Genomic DNA, 18,126 nt, shown 5'->3' on the forward strand with positions numbered 1-18,126 from the left:
CATCAATCTTTGATTCCATAGACAGGTACCACTTAGCCAAGCCATATGATTTTGATATTGATTCAAGGTTTTTAATCTTCACTCAGAGCTTTTACTGCCATAGAATCTCAAGCAAGGTTCATTCATTCCTTAAGTATGTATTGATGCTACCATTTACCAAGCACTGTGTTAAGTGCTGTGGATATACCAGTGAGCAGAAGAGTCACAATGCTGGGTAGTTATGGACTTCCTTGAGCAAATTCTAATCCCAAATGTGATTAAAAGCATTCTCTGTCCTCAGTTCTCCTTTCAAGCAACTATTTAAATATCTGATGCAGATTTAGCCTCCCTTATGTCCTCCTGCCATAAGAAACAACAAGCTCAGCCTCTTTTCCTAACTAGAAGAAAAGGTGTTTTATGCCACAGGCACCACCATAACACTTTTCAAATAATTAGCGTCTTCCTAATAGAACCAGTTATATTGGTATATGTTACAGATAATTTGGTATTCAAGAATTATTTATTGAGCCCCTATTATATGTTAGACATGCTGTTCTAGGATCTAGACCCAGAAGCTATTTTTTGGGCCATGGACCTTTTTAGCTTAGGTTTATGAACTCTTTCCCAGAATGATATTTTTATAAATGCACAAATGAAAATACATTGCATTGCAAAGGAAACCAATTGCCTTGTACCTTGGTTAACAATGTTAATTCATTTCTGCAGACCCTGCTGTTAAGTGAAGTCTTTAAATTAAAAAAAAAAAATACTCCATTAATTCTAATGGGTAAATTTATTATGTATTACATCTTAACCTAAGACACCCAAACCATTTTCTTTGTTTGTTTGTTTTCAAACCATTTTCAAAGATTTAAATATATATATGTAATACAGATATAAAGATATGTATCATGTATATCCTCACACACATATATGTAATGAAGGTAATTTTGTATAAGCAATAATAAAGAATTTAAAAATTTGAAAGTAAGCAAACATAGTAACCCAGTGAAGGTTTATTGTACTCACCAAAGGAAGAAGAGATGATTGGATAGTGAGTGATATATGTACAGGGAGGGAGTACGGGAGTTTGGAATTGAAAACCTCATTATTCTTTCTGCACAAATTTCTTCACAAGGTTTTCAGTCCTTTGAAATTGGAGATCATTATTATTGAGGTCAAATTTTGCTTAAAATAAGCTAAAAATTTATCTCTAGAGCAAAAATAAAAGCAAAACACATGCACACAACAGACCAAAGTGTTGTAAGAAATGGAGATGCTATGTCTTCATCTCTTGTTTGCTGTTCACAGGCAAAGCAAACATGTTTGTGTTCATCCAAACATAGCAATTTGTTCTGATATAGATTTGTTCCCTATGATACTTTGACTACAGAAAACTCTGTTGAATGAATTGGTGAGTACTTCTTTGCCTGAGATCATAATATTGACTCAATTTCTCACAGTATATGTACTTAGTGTATTTTGGGTAAAATTTTTCTTTATGATGGAAATAAAAAGAAGTTTGCCTAAGTTATATGACTTCTTAAGGGTTATATTGCTGAAAGGTCATTAATTGAACATTCATTTGGTGAGGCACATCTGTTATTAGCTATTAGCATATTGATCTATAGACAAAACTTGAGGAAACCATGGATTCGGGGAGAGGTTAAAAAAAAAAAAAACTGAACAAACAGACACAAATCCCCGCCTCTAAGGAGCTTATATTCTTCACAGTCTACATGGATGATAATTCCATTCGTGGGGTCAATTTGTGCAGCTCACAGAAGGTGCATTTTGTCCCTTATTTACGGTCCCATCACAACACAGTCCTCCTCAAAATCAAAGTCCCAAGGAAGTACAGTTATCCCATTAAAGGTTTATTTACTTAGATGTTTACCATATCCTCCAGAATCTTCTGTCATGATCATTTATTCCCTGCTACTTGACCTGGATCAGGAATAGGCAAAGTATTGCCCAAGGGCTAAGTCCATTACCTCCTGTTTTTGCAGAGTTTGATTGGATCACACCCACTGCTGATTTTGTTTATGGCTACTTCTGCACTGCAATAGCAGAATTGAATAAATGTGACAAAGATTCTGTAACCCACAAAGTAAAAAATATGTACTATCTGGCTCCTTATTTTAAAAAAAACAAACAAAGTTTGCCCATCCTGATCTAGATTACTAGTGTTTCAAGTACTGTTGAACATTTAAGCAGATCTAAAGAAGCTTCTTAGGAGATGTGGCCTTGGTTACAGATTTACTTATAGCTCTCCTATAAAGCAATCTTCCGGATAAGATTAACATCTTTTTAAAAAAATGTTTTTCTTAGGGGAGAGGTAATTGGGTTTATTTATTTATTTATCTTTTTAAAGGAGGTACTGGGGAATGAACCCAGGACCTCATGCATGCTAAGCAGGCACTCTACCACTGAGCTATATCCTCCCCACAAGATTAATATCTTAAAGCAGTTTACAAGGTGCCTCAGGCTCTGGCCTCACATGCTTTTCCAGTCTTATCTTTGGTCTCTCTCCTCTTACTCTCCCTGTTAGGACTACAGGGTTCTGCTTTTAGCAGACCTCTGTTCTCTCTGTAAATTGTTTCCTCAGTCTGGAGAGCAGCTCTCATCCCCTGCAGATCCCATCCAGGTTAACTCGTCCTCATCTTCAGATTTCTGACTAAAGATTGGTTCTGTAGGAAGGATTTCTGATTGTCCTTCTGATCGTCCCTTTTTCCCATCCTTTAGGTTAGACTTTCATACCTCCTGTATTTCTTTTATACAACAATTTTCAGAATGGCAAATATATACTTCCTTAGACTGTTTAATTAATTTCAGTCTTCCTACCAGATTCCATAAGGTTTGGAACAGGTCTATTCTATTTGTGGATGGGTCTTCAATGTTTAGCCGGTACCTTGTTGATCAATCTAATCTGTGGGATGAACTAACTCTATAGAACACTTATACATGAGATATTTAGCAGTGAACTTGTTCTTAGCTCTCATTGGGAATGACAAGTTAAGAATGTACTATCTAAAAAAAAAAAAAAGAATGCACTACCTGAAGCATGTTTCCCTATATGTTTTATAAAATAATTAAAGTGTTTCCATATTATAAATTTATAAATTTATCAGAGTTTAATGTTACTACATTTTGTGTCTTTTTTTTTTTTTTTTTTTTAGTTAGCAAAAGCAATATACTTTATTGTGTTTCTCTTTTTCCTGGACACCAATAAGCTCAAAAGTAAGTGTATTGCTTATTTATAGCAACATTCTCCAAACTCTACTTTCTTTACATAGCTTATTAGACTTTTTATTTATTTATTTTAGAAAACCTGTTAAATATCTGCTTGTCAAGTTGCCTCAGTTTTGCCTAATTATATCTTGATCCTTTTTAAGACTCATAACTTTTCACATTGGAGTAAATCCAAAAAGTTGAAAAATAGCACCTCTCCGGTCTGAACAATTGCTAAGAATGGAAACTACAACCAGATTCCAGTGGTTCTAATTGTCCAGATTGAAATGATATGACTATCTTAGGTGTGGGGGAGAGTGGTGTCCTTGAAGTCACTTTAAAAAAACAAAAAAGCAGCAGAATAAACTGGAGTCGGTTATCCATTTTTCATAGAGTTCGAACAACTTATTAATACTCTGTGGTAGCAACTAGACAAAACTTGGCTTCTCATGCCATACATACAGGGGATGGCCTTGCCTGTGCATATCTAGTTTGAAAACTTGAACCTGCTAGGTCACTGCTTGCTTCCCTGTAGGCTGGCTTTCAAGTTACTTCTCTTGCCTCCCTAAATATAGCAGAGGGAGTTGGAGGGAGGGAGGGATGGGAAAGGAGGTGACTTAAAAGAGCTCATCTGTTTGGGAGGTGGGGGAATTTAATCATAAGTTTGCACTCTCTTCAGATGATTAGACAATGAGTGTTTATAAAATCAAGAAAAATGTTTCTCCCCCCAGAGTTTTCTTTTCAAAGACTTCTCTGTGCACTCTGGCTAATTTAAAAAGAGCCCCATAGGGTGCTTATTTTTTTACACATATATTGCCAGAGTAGTTCCTGTTTTGGTTTAAATGTGTTCCTTCTTTTTACTCAGATGAAAGAGAACTTTCTTTAAAAAGGACTTGTCTGCTGACTTTGTTTGTTAGAATGAGCCTAAATAAAGCTTCTGTTAAGGGTTTAACTGTTTAGCTAAATCCTCTCAGCTAAATTATCTGGCAGATTTTCATTCATTGTTGGACGATGTAACTTGAGTGTTCTTATTACCCACTTTCCTACCTGAAATTTCTGCCTCAGCTGAGGACTCCTCTGAAGAGAATGTCTGGAGGAAAGAGCTTTTTTCTCTCAATTCAGTTGGCTTATTCTTTGTGCAGTTGATGTTGGGGTGTGGGTGTGTGAATATGTGAGGCACCAAAAGTGAGCAAATCATTAATTCTGCAGCAGGCAATGGCCTGGGAGAGGAGTGGCTGGGTCAACCTATGGAGAAATTGTTACCCCAAAAGGGGAAGGGAAAAGACCCAAGTTCTTGCCTTACCTGAAGTATATGAATTCAGACAGGATATGGAGTGTTGTGTAATGAAAGATTTTAAAGGATTTATTTAGCAAAGGGAAAGTACACCTCTAAGAATGGGAGGCGGGCTGATCCAAGGGAGGAAAAGCGGCGGTCTTTGCCCCTTCTCTTATACCCTGGCTTAGAGGTGGTCTTTTGATTGATTGATGGCTCTTGCCCCTGGAGTGCTTAGTCATGTTTGTCCTCTTTCTGCATGTCTTTACCCATGATTCACTCAGAAAAACCCATGGGGGTGGAGGGCCTAAACCTAATGCTAATTATATTACAGTGAGCATTGGGTTATGTCCAGTTAGGTCCTTCTCACTACCTCACAGTTTCGGCTATCAGGTTCTAACTTGGGTTTCTTGCTGACGCTCTTTTAGAGGAAGTAAAGCCCCTTTATGCTGGAGGCGGGTATAATGCCATCTTGCAGACCATCATCTCTCTCCTCCACTTTATCTGCCTGGTGCCCCACTCATCTAACTACCTAACAAAATGACATCTCAAAGCCTTTAGAGAGGGTAGAAAAATGTCTAAAGGGGAGAGGCTGTGGAAAGGGGAGGTAGAAGAAGCCCCCAAAGTTGGCCCCTGTCAGCCTAACGTTAAGCTTTCTTAATGCGGAATTTTATTCAAGAGGAAAGATAGAACAGGAGGAAGGAAGGAAGCAAAGAAGGAAGGAAGAAAGGAGTTCCTTGATACATGCTGATGACTGATGAAACTCAAAAACATTAAAACGTGAAAAAAAAAAAAAAGAAACTCAGAAACATTATCCTGAGTGAAGCAGGCAGATACAAGAGACCACATATTGTATGATTTCATTTATATAAAATGTCCAGAATAGGCAAACCTATAGAGATAGAAAGTAGGTTAGTGGTTTCCTGGGACCGGCAGGGCCAGGGGTGAGATAGAGATTTTGTTGAGGGAGATGAAAATATTCAGAAACTGATTATGGGGATGGCTGCACAACTTGGTAAATTAACTCAAAATCATTGAATTGTACAATTGAAATGGGTGAATTTTATTATATGTAAAATGTGTCTCAATAAAGCTCTTTTTAAAAAATGGGAGAATATCATTTGTTCAAAGGGACTAAGGATAGAACTTTGGAGGATAAAGATAGAAGTGCCCTTCTTGACTGTCATAGTCCACATCATCTAAAGATTGTATGGACAACTTTGTTTCTACAAGGGAGAAAACCATGAAAAGAACCATTCCTGAGGGCTTTAATGCTGTATTTCTTACTACTATTTCCATGTTTGAAATCTCCTTGTGCAAGAAACAGTAAGGTCAGACATTAAAAACAGCAGGGAGACCATTCCTTGAGTCTGAAGATCATCATCACAGTCAATATTCAAATCAGTTTTCAGAAGATGAGACTGTTTCTTACATTTTGCTCAATGAAAAGATTTAAAGAAGAGGCCTCCACTAAAAAACATGCAAATATAGAATGTTTTCAACAAATGCAATATGCTAATAAAGGATCCTTTGCTTTCACATTCAACTAAATCAAATTGTGAATATTATCTAGGCTGAAGATTGCTTCTGCATCATTTATAAGTACTTACTAATCAAAAGAACACAAGATAATGGGAAGTTTCTCACTTTATCCCCTTCAGAAAATAAATTCATTTTGACATGCTAATCATAACCTTTTTTTTCCTTTAGAGGACTTCTCCATGGCTAGAATATAATCTTGTCAGGAATTTGGCTCAGTCTAACTTGCTGTGCCCCATAAATGAATACATCCCAAGTTACATTCTCCAATGGGATTTCAACCTTTGAATTCCTGCTAAAGTACAGCCACATGCATGATGGTTTCCACAATCACATTGGACATCTCTGTGTAGGACCTCTGTTTATTGCACTTACTTTTGCAACTTGAATATTCCTTTGTTTTAGTCAGCTACCTAATTTTAAAGGAATGATGTGACATCACTTTAATGCATGTAAATGTTAATCAACTTTGAGATTTTAAATTCAAGTTCTTTAAAAAGGGCAAGTTACTGCTTTTCTTGGAAGTGAAAAATAAAAGCATGAGCTATGCTAATATTTGATTTGATGATTATTTTACCAAGCTTCCTGAGTATTTTCTCTCTTGAGAATAATACATGGACATCATTATATGTTCTAGCTTGCCTAATGTCTCAGAAGCTGAGAAGAATCCATTTTATCCAAATTGTAGAACCTCAGAAAAGCAAATAACAACTCAACATAAAATTTATTTGATACACAAAGATAGTTTTTACATATTAAACTAGAATGCCAATTTTTTCTTTTAAAGGACAAGATGTATGTTTGAGATAGTATATGCCTAGATAAAAAGTTTGTTTGCTGATTTTGAATTATAGAATTTTGCCCTCGCTTTTTTAAAGCAGTTGTTCTGAAACATTAGTGCCTAAATAGTTGAACCCCCTCCACCCCCACCCCCTTAGAGTTTCTGATTTAGTAGGTCTAGAACCAAAAGTTTGTATTACTATCAATTTCCTGGGGGTGGAGTTGAGGTGGCTGGTCTTGGGATCACATTTTGAACCCCCTTACCCTCAACCCTATTAGTTTGAAGGGAAGAGGAGGTCCATTTGCTCCATATTCAGAAAGTTATAAATAACTGTAGGCCAAGATTATAACTTGTAAGAACTTTATGTTATTCCTTAAAGTCTGCAATTTTCCTAAGTTGATTCATAGCATCTGTCTCTTTCTCCACACTACTGTTAAACCTTAAAACTGAAATAGATTGTTGTCCACTGGGGAGATGGAGATAAACATCCAATAAACCTGAACACTGGGGGCATTGCCCCAGGAAACAGAGTAGTTGGTGATGGCTTTAAAAAGAAGAAAGTAAGTGGAATCATAGCGTTCTAGGGAAAAGAAGGAAAGAAGGTCGTGGAAGGAGGGTTGGCTTTGAAAAATGGCCCGAGGCTTAACAATAGGAAGGTCAGTGACAATTCCTATAGGGCAAGCAATCAAGTTCAGCAGTGCCCTCCAGAGACAGACACAAAACCAGCCCTTCTTGCTGCCCTGCAGCCCTCCACCTGAGCTCTCAGAGGTCACCGGTCTCTCCTTAGTTGCTGGGGAAGAGGGACTGTGGGCCTGACCCGCTTCCTAGTTCCTCCTGCCAATTTAGACCAAAGGAGAAGTAAGATGCTTAGTTTAAAATAGAAGATATTTTTGCTGCTTTATCTGCCCCTAGGGATAATTTTCACTCCAGTGAAATTATTTTATTTGCAGATTAATGTTTTAATATGTCCTTTGATTCATTTTTCAGTGAGCCTTTTAAGAAATGTAGCTGTATTTTTTAGACTGTGTTAGCCAGAAGTCTCTCAAGCTGCTTTGAGTTTTGTTTTTATTTTTTCCTTCTACTGTCTCTACTCATCTCCAAAACGTTTTTCTGTCTTTATAAGGATTTATTTCTCATAGTCCCTTTAGAAAAGGTACTATCAGGAACTCACCTCCAGGTTTTGAAGTCTGTGACTTGAGAGTTCAAATCTGCTTATAAGACCTTGAGTAGATTACTTATTTTCTTTCTGATTGAAACCTCACATGTTAAATGTATGTGTTAATACATATGTTAATTATACTTACCTGGTGGTATTTCTGGGAGAATTAATTGGGATGCCTCCACACTTAGGGTGGTGTCTGGTGCACTGACAACAATGTTAATTTGTATGATCATTGTTATTGCTGCTGGGAGGCAACTCTTTAACCCTGTTTCTTCCCATTTTCTCCAAACAATCTGAACCACTTTAACAAGAAGTATTTTTGCTCTAAATCTGTACATGTCACCCTCTGATTTCTAGTTCTCTTGTGTTTCTTGAACCCCAGTTGATCTAAACCTAGTACAAGTGCCTTAATTTGTGCCATTGGATTCATACCTAAGCAAAGCAAGGCAGGTTGCCAGATGAGGAGGCTACTAAAAGTGGTCTTCCTGTGGGTAACCAAAAACAGAACAAACAAAAGGCATAAGCCTCTAGTAGAAGAGATAAGCCCATGTGAAAAGCTAAATTATTTAAAGATTTAAGTAAGAATTGGAGATAAAAATAGAAGTCACTTCAAATTATCCCTATTTAATACATCATCCTTAGGGCTTTCCAAAAAATAAATCTCATCATATCACTTCCCTGCCAAAAATACTCACCTCCCTCCCCCGACTCCCAGCACCCTATTCCCTTCTCTACCCACCAGCTTTTTCAACAATATTTATCTTCCTTATATTGGTTTAAGCCTTTAAGATACTCCAAAGTCACACCCCTCTTTTTCTTCCTTTCAGAGACCTTATTATGGGCCAACTTCACTGACTTAGCAGATACCATTCACTTTTGGGTCTTATTTCCTTCTGCCCCCAAACAGACACAAAATAAATGCCCTGTCTCTATTTGCTATTAACACTCCATACTTCGTCTCCTGCTTGAACCTATACTTGTTGGTTAAGCTGCAGGTTTTCTAAAGCAAGCACCAAGGACACCTAGTACTCTATCTGGAAGTAAATTCACAAGAAAGGTCACAATAGATAATACTTTAATGAATGCAGGCAGCTGACCTGCAACAGTGAGGCTCCCCCAGCTCAGCCTGGAAGTCTAAAGGTGCCTTCAGGGAAGGGAGGGCCCAGGTAGTGAATGAGACCTTTGCTGAGTGGGATTATACCAGCAGGTGGAGGAAAGCCTCCTGGACAAACTTGTGAACTGTAATACAGCCATTAAAAGAAAATCTGGAAACAACAACAACAACAACAAAAATCTGGGACTTTCCTAGCAATAATGCAGGAATCGTGGATCACAGAGATGAAGTGGGAGGCTGGAGTGTAGGGAGGATACCTCGTGAGCAATTTTAGGATGGAATGGCAGTATGAGAGAGCAGCACACAAGCAAGGGACACTCATAGGTAACCTGATGTAAAAATACCAAAGTGTGTCTGCATAGCACACAGGTAAACAAAGGAAGAAACCTTACATGGGAGCAGTGTGGACACTACCTCAAAGTATTTCTTAGGCAGCATATCCAGGTCTCTGATCTCCATTTCATTTGCTTTGGAAATGAAGTCTAGTTGTTTATCTACAAGAACAATTTATGCAATTATTGAACACCTCTAGCAGCCAGGAAGAAAGTCACAGAGTTGAGTTGCTTATCTTCTTTTAAATATTGGCTCTCCAATTTTAAGCAACAAAAACTATGTGATCTGTCACCTGACAAATTGCAAGTATTGTTTTTTGTTGTTGTTTGGGGTTTTTTTTGTGGGGTTTTTCTTTTTGTAAGTAATGGTTTTGATGGAACTCATTTGTATTTAGATGTCTGTTTAACACCAGTCAACCACATTTACTATGCATTAGGCTGTTTCTTAAGCATTAGGGGTACAATAATGAATGACAGAAGATGGCTGCTCTGTAAGATTTATAGACTAGAAAGGCAGAGGGACTAGTAAACATAGTAAATCTAGTATGTCTGATCAGTACCAGAGCCTGGGCGAGGGGAAGCACAATACTATAGATATTTACTCAAGTCCAGAAGTCAGGGAAGGCTTCTTGGAAGATGAGCAGAAATTAGCTAGGGAAAGGGGAGATGGGGGACATATCCCAGGTAGTTGGAATAGCATATAAAATGAAGAGCCTAATAGCTTAACTTACTGCTATCATGTTCATAGATTAATAGTTTAGATGAGTTCCCAAATGATGAAATGCAAAAGGTGACATTTAGTGACTTAAAATTTATTCAATTAAAAAGACCATGCTTTATTCTGATATGGATACCTCTCCTACTTTAGGGATGTTAAAATGTTATCTTTTCCACAAAATGATAATGATAGCAGATGATAATGTCATTTAAAAAAAATCTTTAAATCTTTATGGACGTTTTGTCAGTCTGTAAATTTTATTACCCTATGCAGCAGAGAAAGAAGTTCATTCTCCCCTCCCTTATTTAAATGTTTATTTTTTTTCTCTCCCTCTTTTTGGTTAAATAACACAATACTCAAAAAGTCTACAAGGAATTCTAATTTGTTAGTCCAGAGCAAACTGTTTTAGTAACATTTGAGCAGAGGGATGGGAATGTATACACCCAGCCCTTTGAAATTCTAGTTAGTTGTCTTATAGTTTCATCTATGGAAAGCAGTTTCTGAATTCTCAAGCACTCCAAAGACGTAGACATTTGTTACTTGCAAACTTATTTTGAAACCCAGGTTCATTTTCTGGATTATTTTGACATAATTCCTATTTTTTTTTTTTAGTGTTTTGATTGAAAATTTTCTAGGTTTTAGAAATTAATTTAATAATTATCAAATTGCTTGATGATAATATACATAAGCCAATATATATATTTGAATGTTTACTTAGTGCTGAAGTCATTCCATTTAGTCCTCACAACAGCCTTTACATATTTTAGGAGATTACAATGCAGAGAGGTTAAATAACTTGCCTAAGGACATAGAGCCAAGAGTTGGGTTTGTGAATAGTTGGGAATGCCTGTAGCTTACCGTATCAACAAGATGAGAAGTGCCTTTATAAATTCAAAATCTGTCAAGAAATACCTGCTTGTTTCTTGAATGGGAAGAGCCTTACTAAACTTCTGGAAAGCTATGACTAAACATATATATGTCCAGATTTGAAAACTATTAGCAGTTAATATTATGCACTGTATAAAGCTTGCATTTAGGACCAATATTTATTTCCATTTTTTTTCTTGAGTGCTCACTAGATCCCCCAGATAAAAGAGTTCTTTCTTAAATTCATTTGTCTCTTAAAGGAATGATTTAAGGTGGGAAACCCACACATACAAAAAAAACCAAAAAACAGTGGGGAGAAAACCCTTCAAGGATATGTGAGTTTAACTTTCTCTTAACTCTATTGAATAGATTTTAATCTTTTTTAAAATTTTTCGTGAGGGGGAGGGAGGTAATTAGGTTTATTTATTTTATTGCTTCTTCGTGGAGGTACCGGGGATTGAACCCAAGACCTCCTGCATGCTAAGCAGGCACTCTTATCACTGAGCTATACCCTCCCCCTTGAACTGACTTTAGAAAGCTTTCAGAAAGGGTTCAGCTGCTGCTTTGGGAAGGCAGTTAAAGTAGTGGACATTTCACAGCATATGCAAATGTCAAATCATTACACAGTACACCTGAAACTAACATAATATTGTACATCAAATGTATTTCAATGAAGGAAAAAAAAAAACTAGTGGAGAGAACACCGGCTTGGGTGTTCAGATCCTAGCATTTTGTTAACTTCATTATTTCGGTTTTGTAGATGAGTCAGTTTAAGCTTAAAATTATTAGGAGTCCAAATTGGAGACCAGGCTTACAGGAGAAAAACTTCCGCCTGATTTCTGATCTAATGTTCAAATCACTGATGATGTAAGGAAAATGAACAGAGCAGACGATTAAGGGTGGGTGGAGTTCGGAGGGATATCAGAAAATCTTGTTTTAGGGCAATGGTAATTTTAAGGATTTATTTCTGTTTCCCTATCTCATTTTTGAGTAGTAAATGAAGTTTCACATCCCTAGTGAAGCAATTACCATGACGTTTATTTTTAAGCACAGTGCTATCTGAAAGTCCTAGAAGGAAACAAATTACCTATTTACCATTATGTTTTGATGCATTTATCCAAAGAAAATACTTTCACAGACGTCATTGCTTTTAACAATACTATCTTTTAAAGTATTTACTTCATATATACTACCTAATTATTGCGTATGAATGAAAAAATAGCCTAGAAGTTATTGATTTCATTTAAACAATAAAATGTTTTCTCCTTCCGCTTTATAGCAGATTCTACTTTTGCTTCATTTCTATACCCTCTGGCTCAGTTTTTGAGAAGAAAAAAACAAACAAACAAAAAAAACCCTCGAAGTGATATGTTTTGCAATATTGATGACCAGCTAAGCTCAGGATATTTATTTCCATCTGGTAGAGTTCAACTTCTGCCTCTTGTTTGCTTTCTCCATCTGCCCAGCTCACCATCTTTTTTCCCCCTCCTCCTTAATGGAGTTCGTTCGGTTTAACCCTCTCTTAGGCCTAATCATTTCAAGAGGCTCATGCCTTCGTACCAGTCTCTTTCTCCCGTAGTTTTGCAAGCTCGATTTTAACCTAAATGTTTGCGCCTCATAGTTTCAGAGCCTTCAAATTTTATTTTTATATTCTTGTTTTTATAAAGAACAGCAGAACTCTAAGGCTCGGACAGTTATTCGGATTAGGGGGAAAAAAAAAAGGAAACAACCCTCGATTTTGTGTGTAAAGGGCGTATAATGCGTTATGTAGATTTTTTTCTTTCTATAGAGTAAACTTGTTACAGTTGACGGTATTAATCTTCAATAACAGGTTTTCTTATCAGTGTTAAGCTGGATTCAGTAAGGTCTGCACTCTTCCTTCCTTTGATTTCTGATGTTACTGAAACAGCAACCACAAAAAGCTTACTAACCTTTTATTTATTTTGCAATTTAACTTTGACAAAGACCTCCCCCCACCCCACCCCTCCCTAAGGGTAGAGCAGTTCTCTGCAAGAACTGGACTGCCGAGGCTGCAGAATGCCCTGCGAGCGCCGGTTCCCTCCACTTTTCTCTGCACTCGCTGCATCCTCAGCACGGGTACCCGCATCCGGCTGCGCCGTATGCTCCCTTCGCTTCAGGAGCCAGTCACGTAGACCCAGGGACGCGCATGGGATGTAAACACTGAGTATGCGAGCCGGCAGGCGCTGAGGACTTGCAGCCCGATCCGTGCCGCCGGCGCGGGTGTGGATAGCCTGAGCAGGGCGGCTTTTATCTGCACAGCATTAAACCTCCTCGCAGACGAGCCCGGGCAGCGCACTCTTGTAGGGGATGCGCTGGCGCCGCGCCTAGAGTTGCTGGAGCTGGAAGGAGGGGCTAGGACTGGGGGCGGGGCTTTCACACGCGCACCCTCGGATTCCTCGGTCCCCAGCTACTTCTCCCCCCTTCTCCCGCCGCCACTCGGGGGTTTATTTGTTTACAAGCGGATTACGTCAGCTCCTCCCTCTCTTCCCGGCCTCTGGACCCGCCCCCTGGCCCCTTTTTCCCGCCCCCGGCGGCTCCGAATCTGCTTGCGTCACAATGGTGCGATCTCCGGATTGGCTGGAGTCGGCCGTCACGCTCCAGCTACGCCACTTCCTTTCCGCGGCGCTATAAAAAGTGCTGCACGGCTCCTGCATCTCTTCGCCCGTCGGAGCTGGAAATGCAACTGTTTGGTTTTTCGGGGGCTGTAGAGCTGGAGGCGGAGGCGGCTGAGGAGTTCCGAGCGATGTGACCAGATCGCCATCGCTCGACTCTTCCTCTCTCCTGCCGCCTCCTGTCTCGAAAATAACTTTTTCACTATAAAGGAGAAAAAAAAAAGTAGGCGTCCGCCCCACACGCCCTCTTCCCTCAGCCCTCTGACCTGTGAGGGAGCCCGGGGTGGCCGCTCCGCCGTCGGGGCCGCGCCGCCGAGCCCCGGCCGCCCCGGGCTGCCCCCGCCCGCCGCCCCCATGCATCCCTTCTACACCCGGGCCGCCACCATGATAGGCGAGATCGCCGCCGCTGTGTCCTTCATCTCCAAGTTTCTCCGCACCAAGGGGCTCACGAGCGAGCGACAGCTGCAGACTTTCAGCCAGAGCCTTCAGGAGCTGCTGGCAGGTGAGCGGGCCTCGGAGGGAGGGCGAGGGGCGCCGGGGCGTCGCGGCTTGACCTCCCCGGGCCGGGCCGTCGGGACCACGGGAGCCTCGGTAGCGTCCGGGCCGGCCGCGCTCGGGTCCGGCCGCGGGACTGTGGCTGGCGCTTCGGGGAGACTCTAACGGCGGGTCCCGGGGAGGGTTTGGGGGCTGGGCCGAGGGCGCCCCCTCCCCCCATTGCTGGCAAACGGATGGGAGAAGAAAACAGACGCACAACAAAGAAGCTAAAGCCGGCAGAGGCGGGAGCGGCGGTCCTCGGACGGTCCGCATATTTGGGGGACAAAGGAGCCGCAGGGCTGGGGTTGGTTCGATGCCCCCTCCCCCTAACCCCGACCAACCGTTGCTGACTTGGTCGCCGGGCCCCAGGGTGGGAAACGGCGCTGCTGCCCCAGAGCCAGCCCAGGACGGACGTGCTGTCTCCCGCGCCTCCTACTCCTGCCCATTAATCATCGGATTTGTCACTGGTACAATTACAGCCCTGCCCAGAGCGTTGTTTAGGGTTGCCTGTTTTTCTTTCCTTCGGGGTTAACAGTCCGGTTGCTATTCTCTTCTCCAAAGCCATAAACCCCATTGTGTGCGCGGCTGGGGTAGGGTGGAGAAAGTAAACACGTTCCCGCTGGCCGCCGGGGCAGTCCTACTGCCGGGCTGGCCGAGGCCGCGCGCCTGATTCCCGTTTTGGCGGCTCAACCGGTTGGTTCCGGGAGATTGTTTTGTCCCGTACTACTTTGTCATTTCTAAACCCCTGCTCGCTCGTTTCCCGACTCGGCACACACGCACAGCCGTGAATGCAATGCTGGGCATTTAAAAAAGTTGATAGTTAGCCTTTTCAAAGGAGCCAGCCGAAGAAAGAAGCTGAAACTACGGCGGGAGCTGGCAGTCACGATCTCTAAGCATTGTGTCTCTGTTCTTTTCTTCTGTAGAACATTATAAACATCACTGGTTCCCAGAAAAGCCGTGCAAGGGATCAGGTTACCGTTGTATTCGCATCAACCATAAAATGGATCCTCTGATTGGACAGGCAGCACAGCGGATTGGACTGAGCAGTCAGGAGCTGTTCAGGCTTCTCCCAAGTGAACTCACACTCTGGGTTGACCCCTATGAAGTGTCCTACAGAATTGGAGAGGATGGCTCCATCTGTGTGCTGTACGAGGCCTCACCAGCAGGAGGTAGCACCCAGAACAGCACCAACGTGCAAATGGTAGACAGCAGAATCAGCTGTAAGGAGGAACTTCTCTTGGGCAGAACAAGCCCTTCCAAAAACTACAATATGATGACTGTATCAGGTTAAGATATAGTCTATGGATGGATCATCTTATAATGGATGGATAAATTTGATTTTTGCTTTGGGTGGGCTCCTCTTGGGGATGGATTATGGAATTTAAACCATGTCACAGCTGTGAAGATCTGGCACAAGATAGAGTGGTAAAAAATTTTTTTTAAGTGACAGTGCCATAGTTTGGACAGTACCTTTCAATGATTTAATAGCCTGTGAGTCCAAGTAAATGATCACTTTATTTGCTAGGGAGTGATGTCTTAGGGTGGTTTCAGTTTCTCCCAGACATGATACCTAAATTTTTACATCAATCCCTTTAATGCAGATCTGTATTTCAAAGAACCTTTCTCTGCAGAGGAAATTTGCACTATTACACTTAAATTGTTATCCTTCTTGGCAGCTCAATAGGAAAGCTTAATATTTTCAACATGGTAGTACTGGAAATTTTATGACAAGACTTTTACCTAGCACTTAAATATGTATAAATGTACATAAGACAAACTAGTAAGCATGACCTGGGGAAATGGTCAGACCTTGTATTGTGTTTTTGGCCTTGACAGTAGCAAGTGACCCGAATTTGCCATGGCAACAGGCTTTAAAAAAGACCCTTAAAAAGACACTGTCTCAACTGTGGTGTTAGCACCAGCCAGCTCTCTGTACAGTTGCTAGCTTGTAGTTTTCTAAGACTGAGTAAACTTCTTATTTTTAGAAAGTGGAGGTCTGGTTTGTAACTTTCCTTGTACTTAATTGGGTAAAAGTCTTTTCCACAAACCACCATCTATTTTGTGAACTTTGTTAGTCATCTTTTATTTGGTAAATTATGAACTGGTGTAAATTTGTACAGTTCATGTATATTGATTGTGGCAAAGTTGTACAGATTTCTATATTTTGGATGAAAAAAATTTTTCTTCTCTCTATAATAAATTGTTTCTTATCTTGGCATTTTAATCAATCTCTTGTCATGATTATAGAGGTTCAGCTAAAAAATATTTCTCAGATGACTTAGGTTCTGTAAACTATGTGAATGTCAGTTGCACACCAGTCATGCTGAAAAACATTTGATAAGGAGTGAAGATCTATGTATGTATATTTAGATGTCTTAAAATTTCTAAAGTCAAAACATGGACACCTTCCCAAGCTAATCGCATGAAATGAGGATAAGAGACAAAGGTAACATCTACCAAAAAATGATGCCCAAAGGATTACATTTCATTGCTTCCCTGTTGAAGTGAAGATATAAATGTTCTATTCTGGCCCACCCTTGAAAAACAATTTTGCCCTATGGATTCCTTGTTCAATTAGAAAATCCTGGGGCAGGTGACCCCTAGTCCTAAAGAACAGGCTAATCACTGCAGAGACATTGGTTGCCTTTTGCCTTTCGTCAGCTGCAAGATTTGCATAAAAATCACTTAAACTGGAATTCAACAAAAGGTATGTTTATGAATTTTTATTCTGAAGTTGAAATACTGAGTTTTTTATTTTTAGACTTCTATGTCGGATAAATACTAAAGCTAAATGAAAATACTAAATCTAAATGAAAATACTAAGTCCACTACCTCGTATGATAGAGCTTTTTGATAATTGATTGGATGTAGAAGGATAGCATATTTTTTTTAGTGGAAATTGAAAGTAGAAACTTTTTAATCTACACAAGTAAGTTAACATGTAGTGGCTTTTAGGGGGTATGGGATATTCATGTAAACATGTTCATACTGGAAATACGCAATCTAGTTTACTTGAAATCAATTACTTGAAATGAGTAGTCCTGAATAAATTTGGGAATTTATTTTTCCCTGTAATATGAAATTCTGACTTTGTAGACTACACAGTGATACACAGCTAACTGAGCAGGTATTTAGAATACAAAGGTTGTGAACTTTATTGGCAAGCCATCCTTGAAAGTTTGAATTGTAACAACAACATATGGACTACCCTTGCCAATTATTAATGGTTTTACTTTTCAATCTGTCTTTGGAACCTCAGCCCCTCTCCAATTTTTCAAACAAATTTATAGTAAAACAACTGGTATTAATCGTTTTTGCGCAAGTCTCACTCCAGTACGGACTGCATTGACCATTTTCACCAACTGCATTGCATCTGGTAACTCCTTTGAAGCTGCATAAAGCTTTGCACACTAGATCACTGGGACCTAAGGCAAAGGGAGGGCTTCCAGAGAGTTTAGGAATATCTATATCTTAGTACCTAAAACTTTTTTTTGTTATCCTTTTCTTGGAGAATCATTCTTAAAGATTCCAACGTTAAGTTTTTTTGTACTTTAAAGAAATTTGGTGGGAAGTGAATTTAATAAAAATACTTTTAGAATTCAGGTGATGTCTCACATGTAAGGAGCTGTTAAGTTCCCCTTTCAAAGCCTTGCAAACATCCCTGAGACCTAAAATCCAGCTGTTTCCTGTGACTTTAACCTTAACATTCCCCAGACAATTGTCTTCAGTATAGTAGCTGTTTGATACATCTTTTCATTGCTTCTGGGGATGTTTTGCCAAGCTATTTTGATAAAAGCATTTGAGTGTCTGCTTTATACACATGCAGGTGTGTGCCAGGCCTGCACACATAGTCATTTGTTCCAGTTGTGTACATTTTTTTTTTTAAATAGGGGTGGAATTTAAAGGGCTTTCACACTGCCTGAGTTAAAAGATGGTTTCTTAGAAACCCTTTTAAGAAAGAAT

General features: G+C 39.8%; 1 protein-coding gene across 1 annotated transcript; it reads left to right on the forward strand.

Moving 5' to 3' along the window:
* Positions 1–13,668: 13,668 nt before the first annotated feature.
* On the forward strand, positions 13,669–16,387 carry BTG1 (BTG anti-proliferation factor 1). The gene is made up of 2 exons (XM_074375305.1): positions 13,669–14,131; positions 15,087–16,387. Exons 1-2 carry the CDS (start codon positions 13,984–13,986, stop codon positions 15,452–15,454), a joined length of 516 nt encoding a protein of 171 aa, XP_074231406.1. The 5' UTR covers positions 13,669–13,983; the 3' UTR covers positions 15,455–16,387.
* The last annotated feature ends 1,739 nt before the right edge of the window (positions 16,388–18,126 follow it).

The sequence above is a fragment of the Camelus bactrianus genome, chromosome 12 (assembly GCF_048773025.1).
Source record: "Camelus bactrianus isolate YW-2024 breed Bactrian camel chromosome 12, ASM4877302v1, whole genome shotgun sequence".
Lineage (NCBI taxonomy): Eukaryota > Metazoa > Chordata > Mammalia > Artiodactyla > Camelidae > Camelus > Camelus bactrianus.

Coding starts and splice junctions, on each gene's coding strand:
- BTG1 (XM_074375305.1), top strand. CDS start 13,984: ATGCATCCCTTCTACACCCGGGCCGCCACCATGATAGGCGAGATCGCC. Junction 14,132..15,086: donor CCTTCAGGAGCTGCTGGCAG/GTGAGCGGGCCT, acceptor TTTCTTCTGTAG/AACATTATAAACATCACTGG.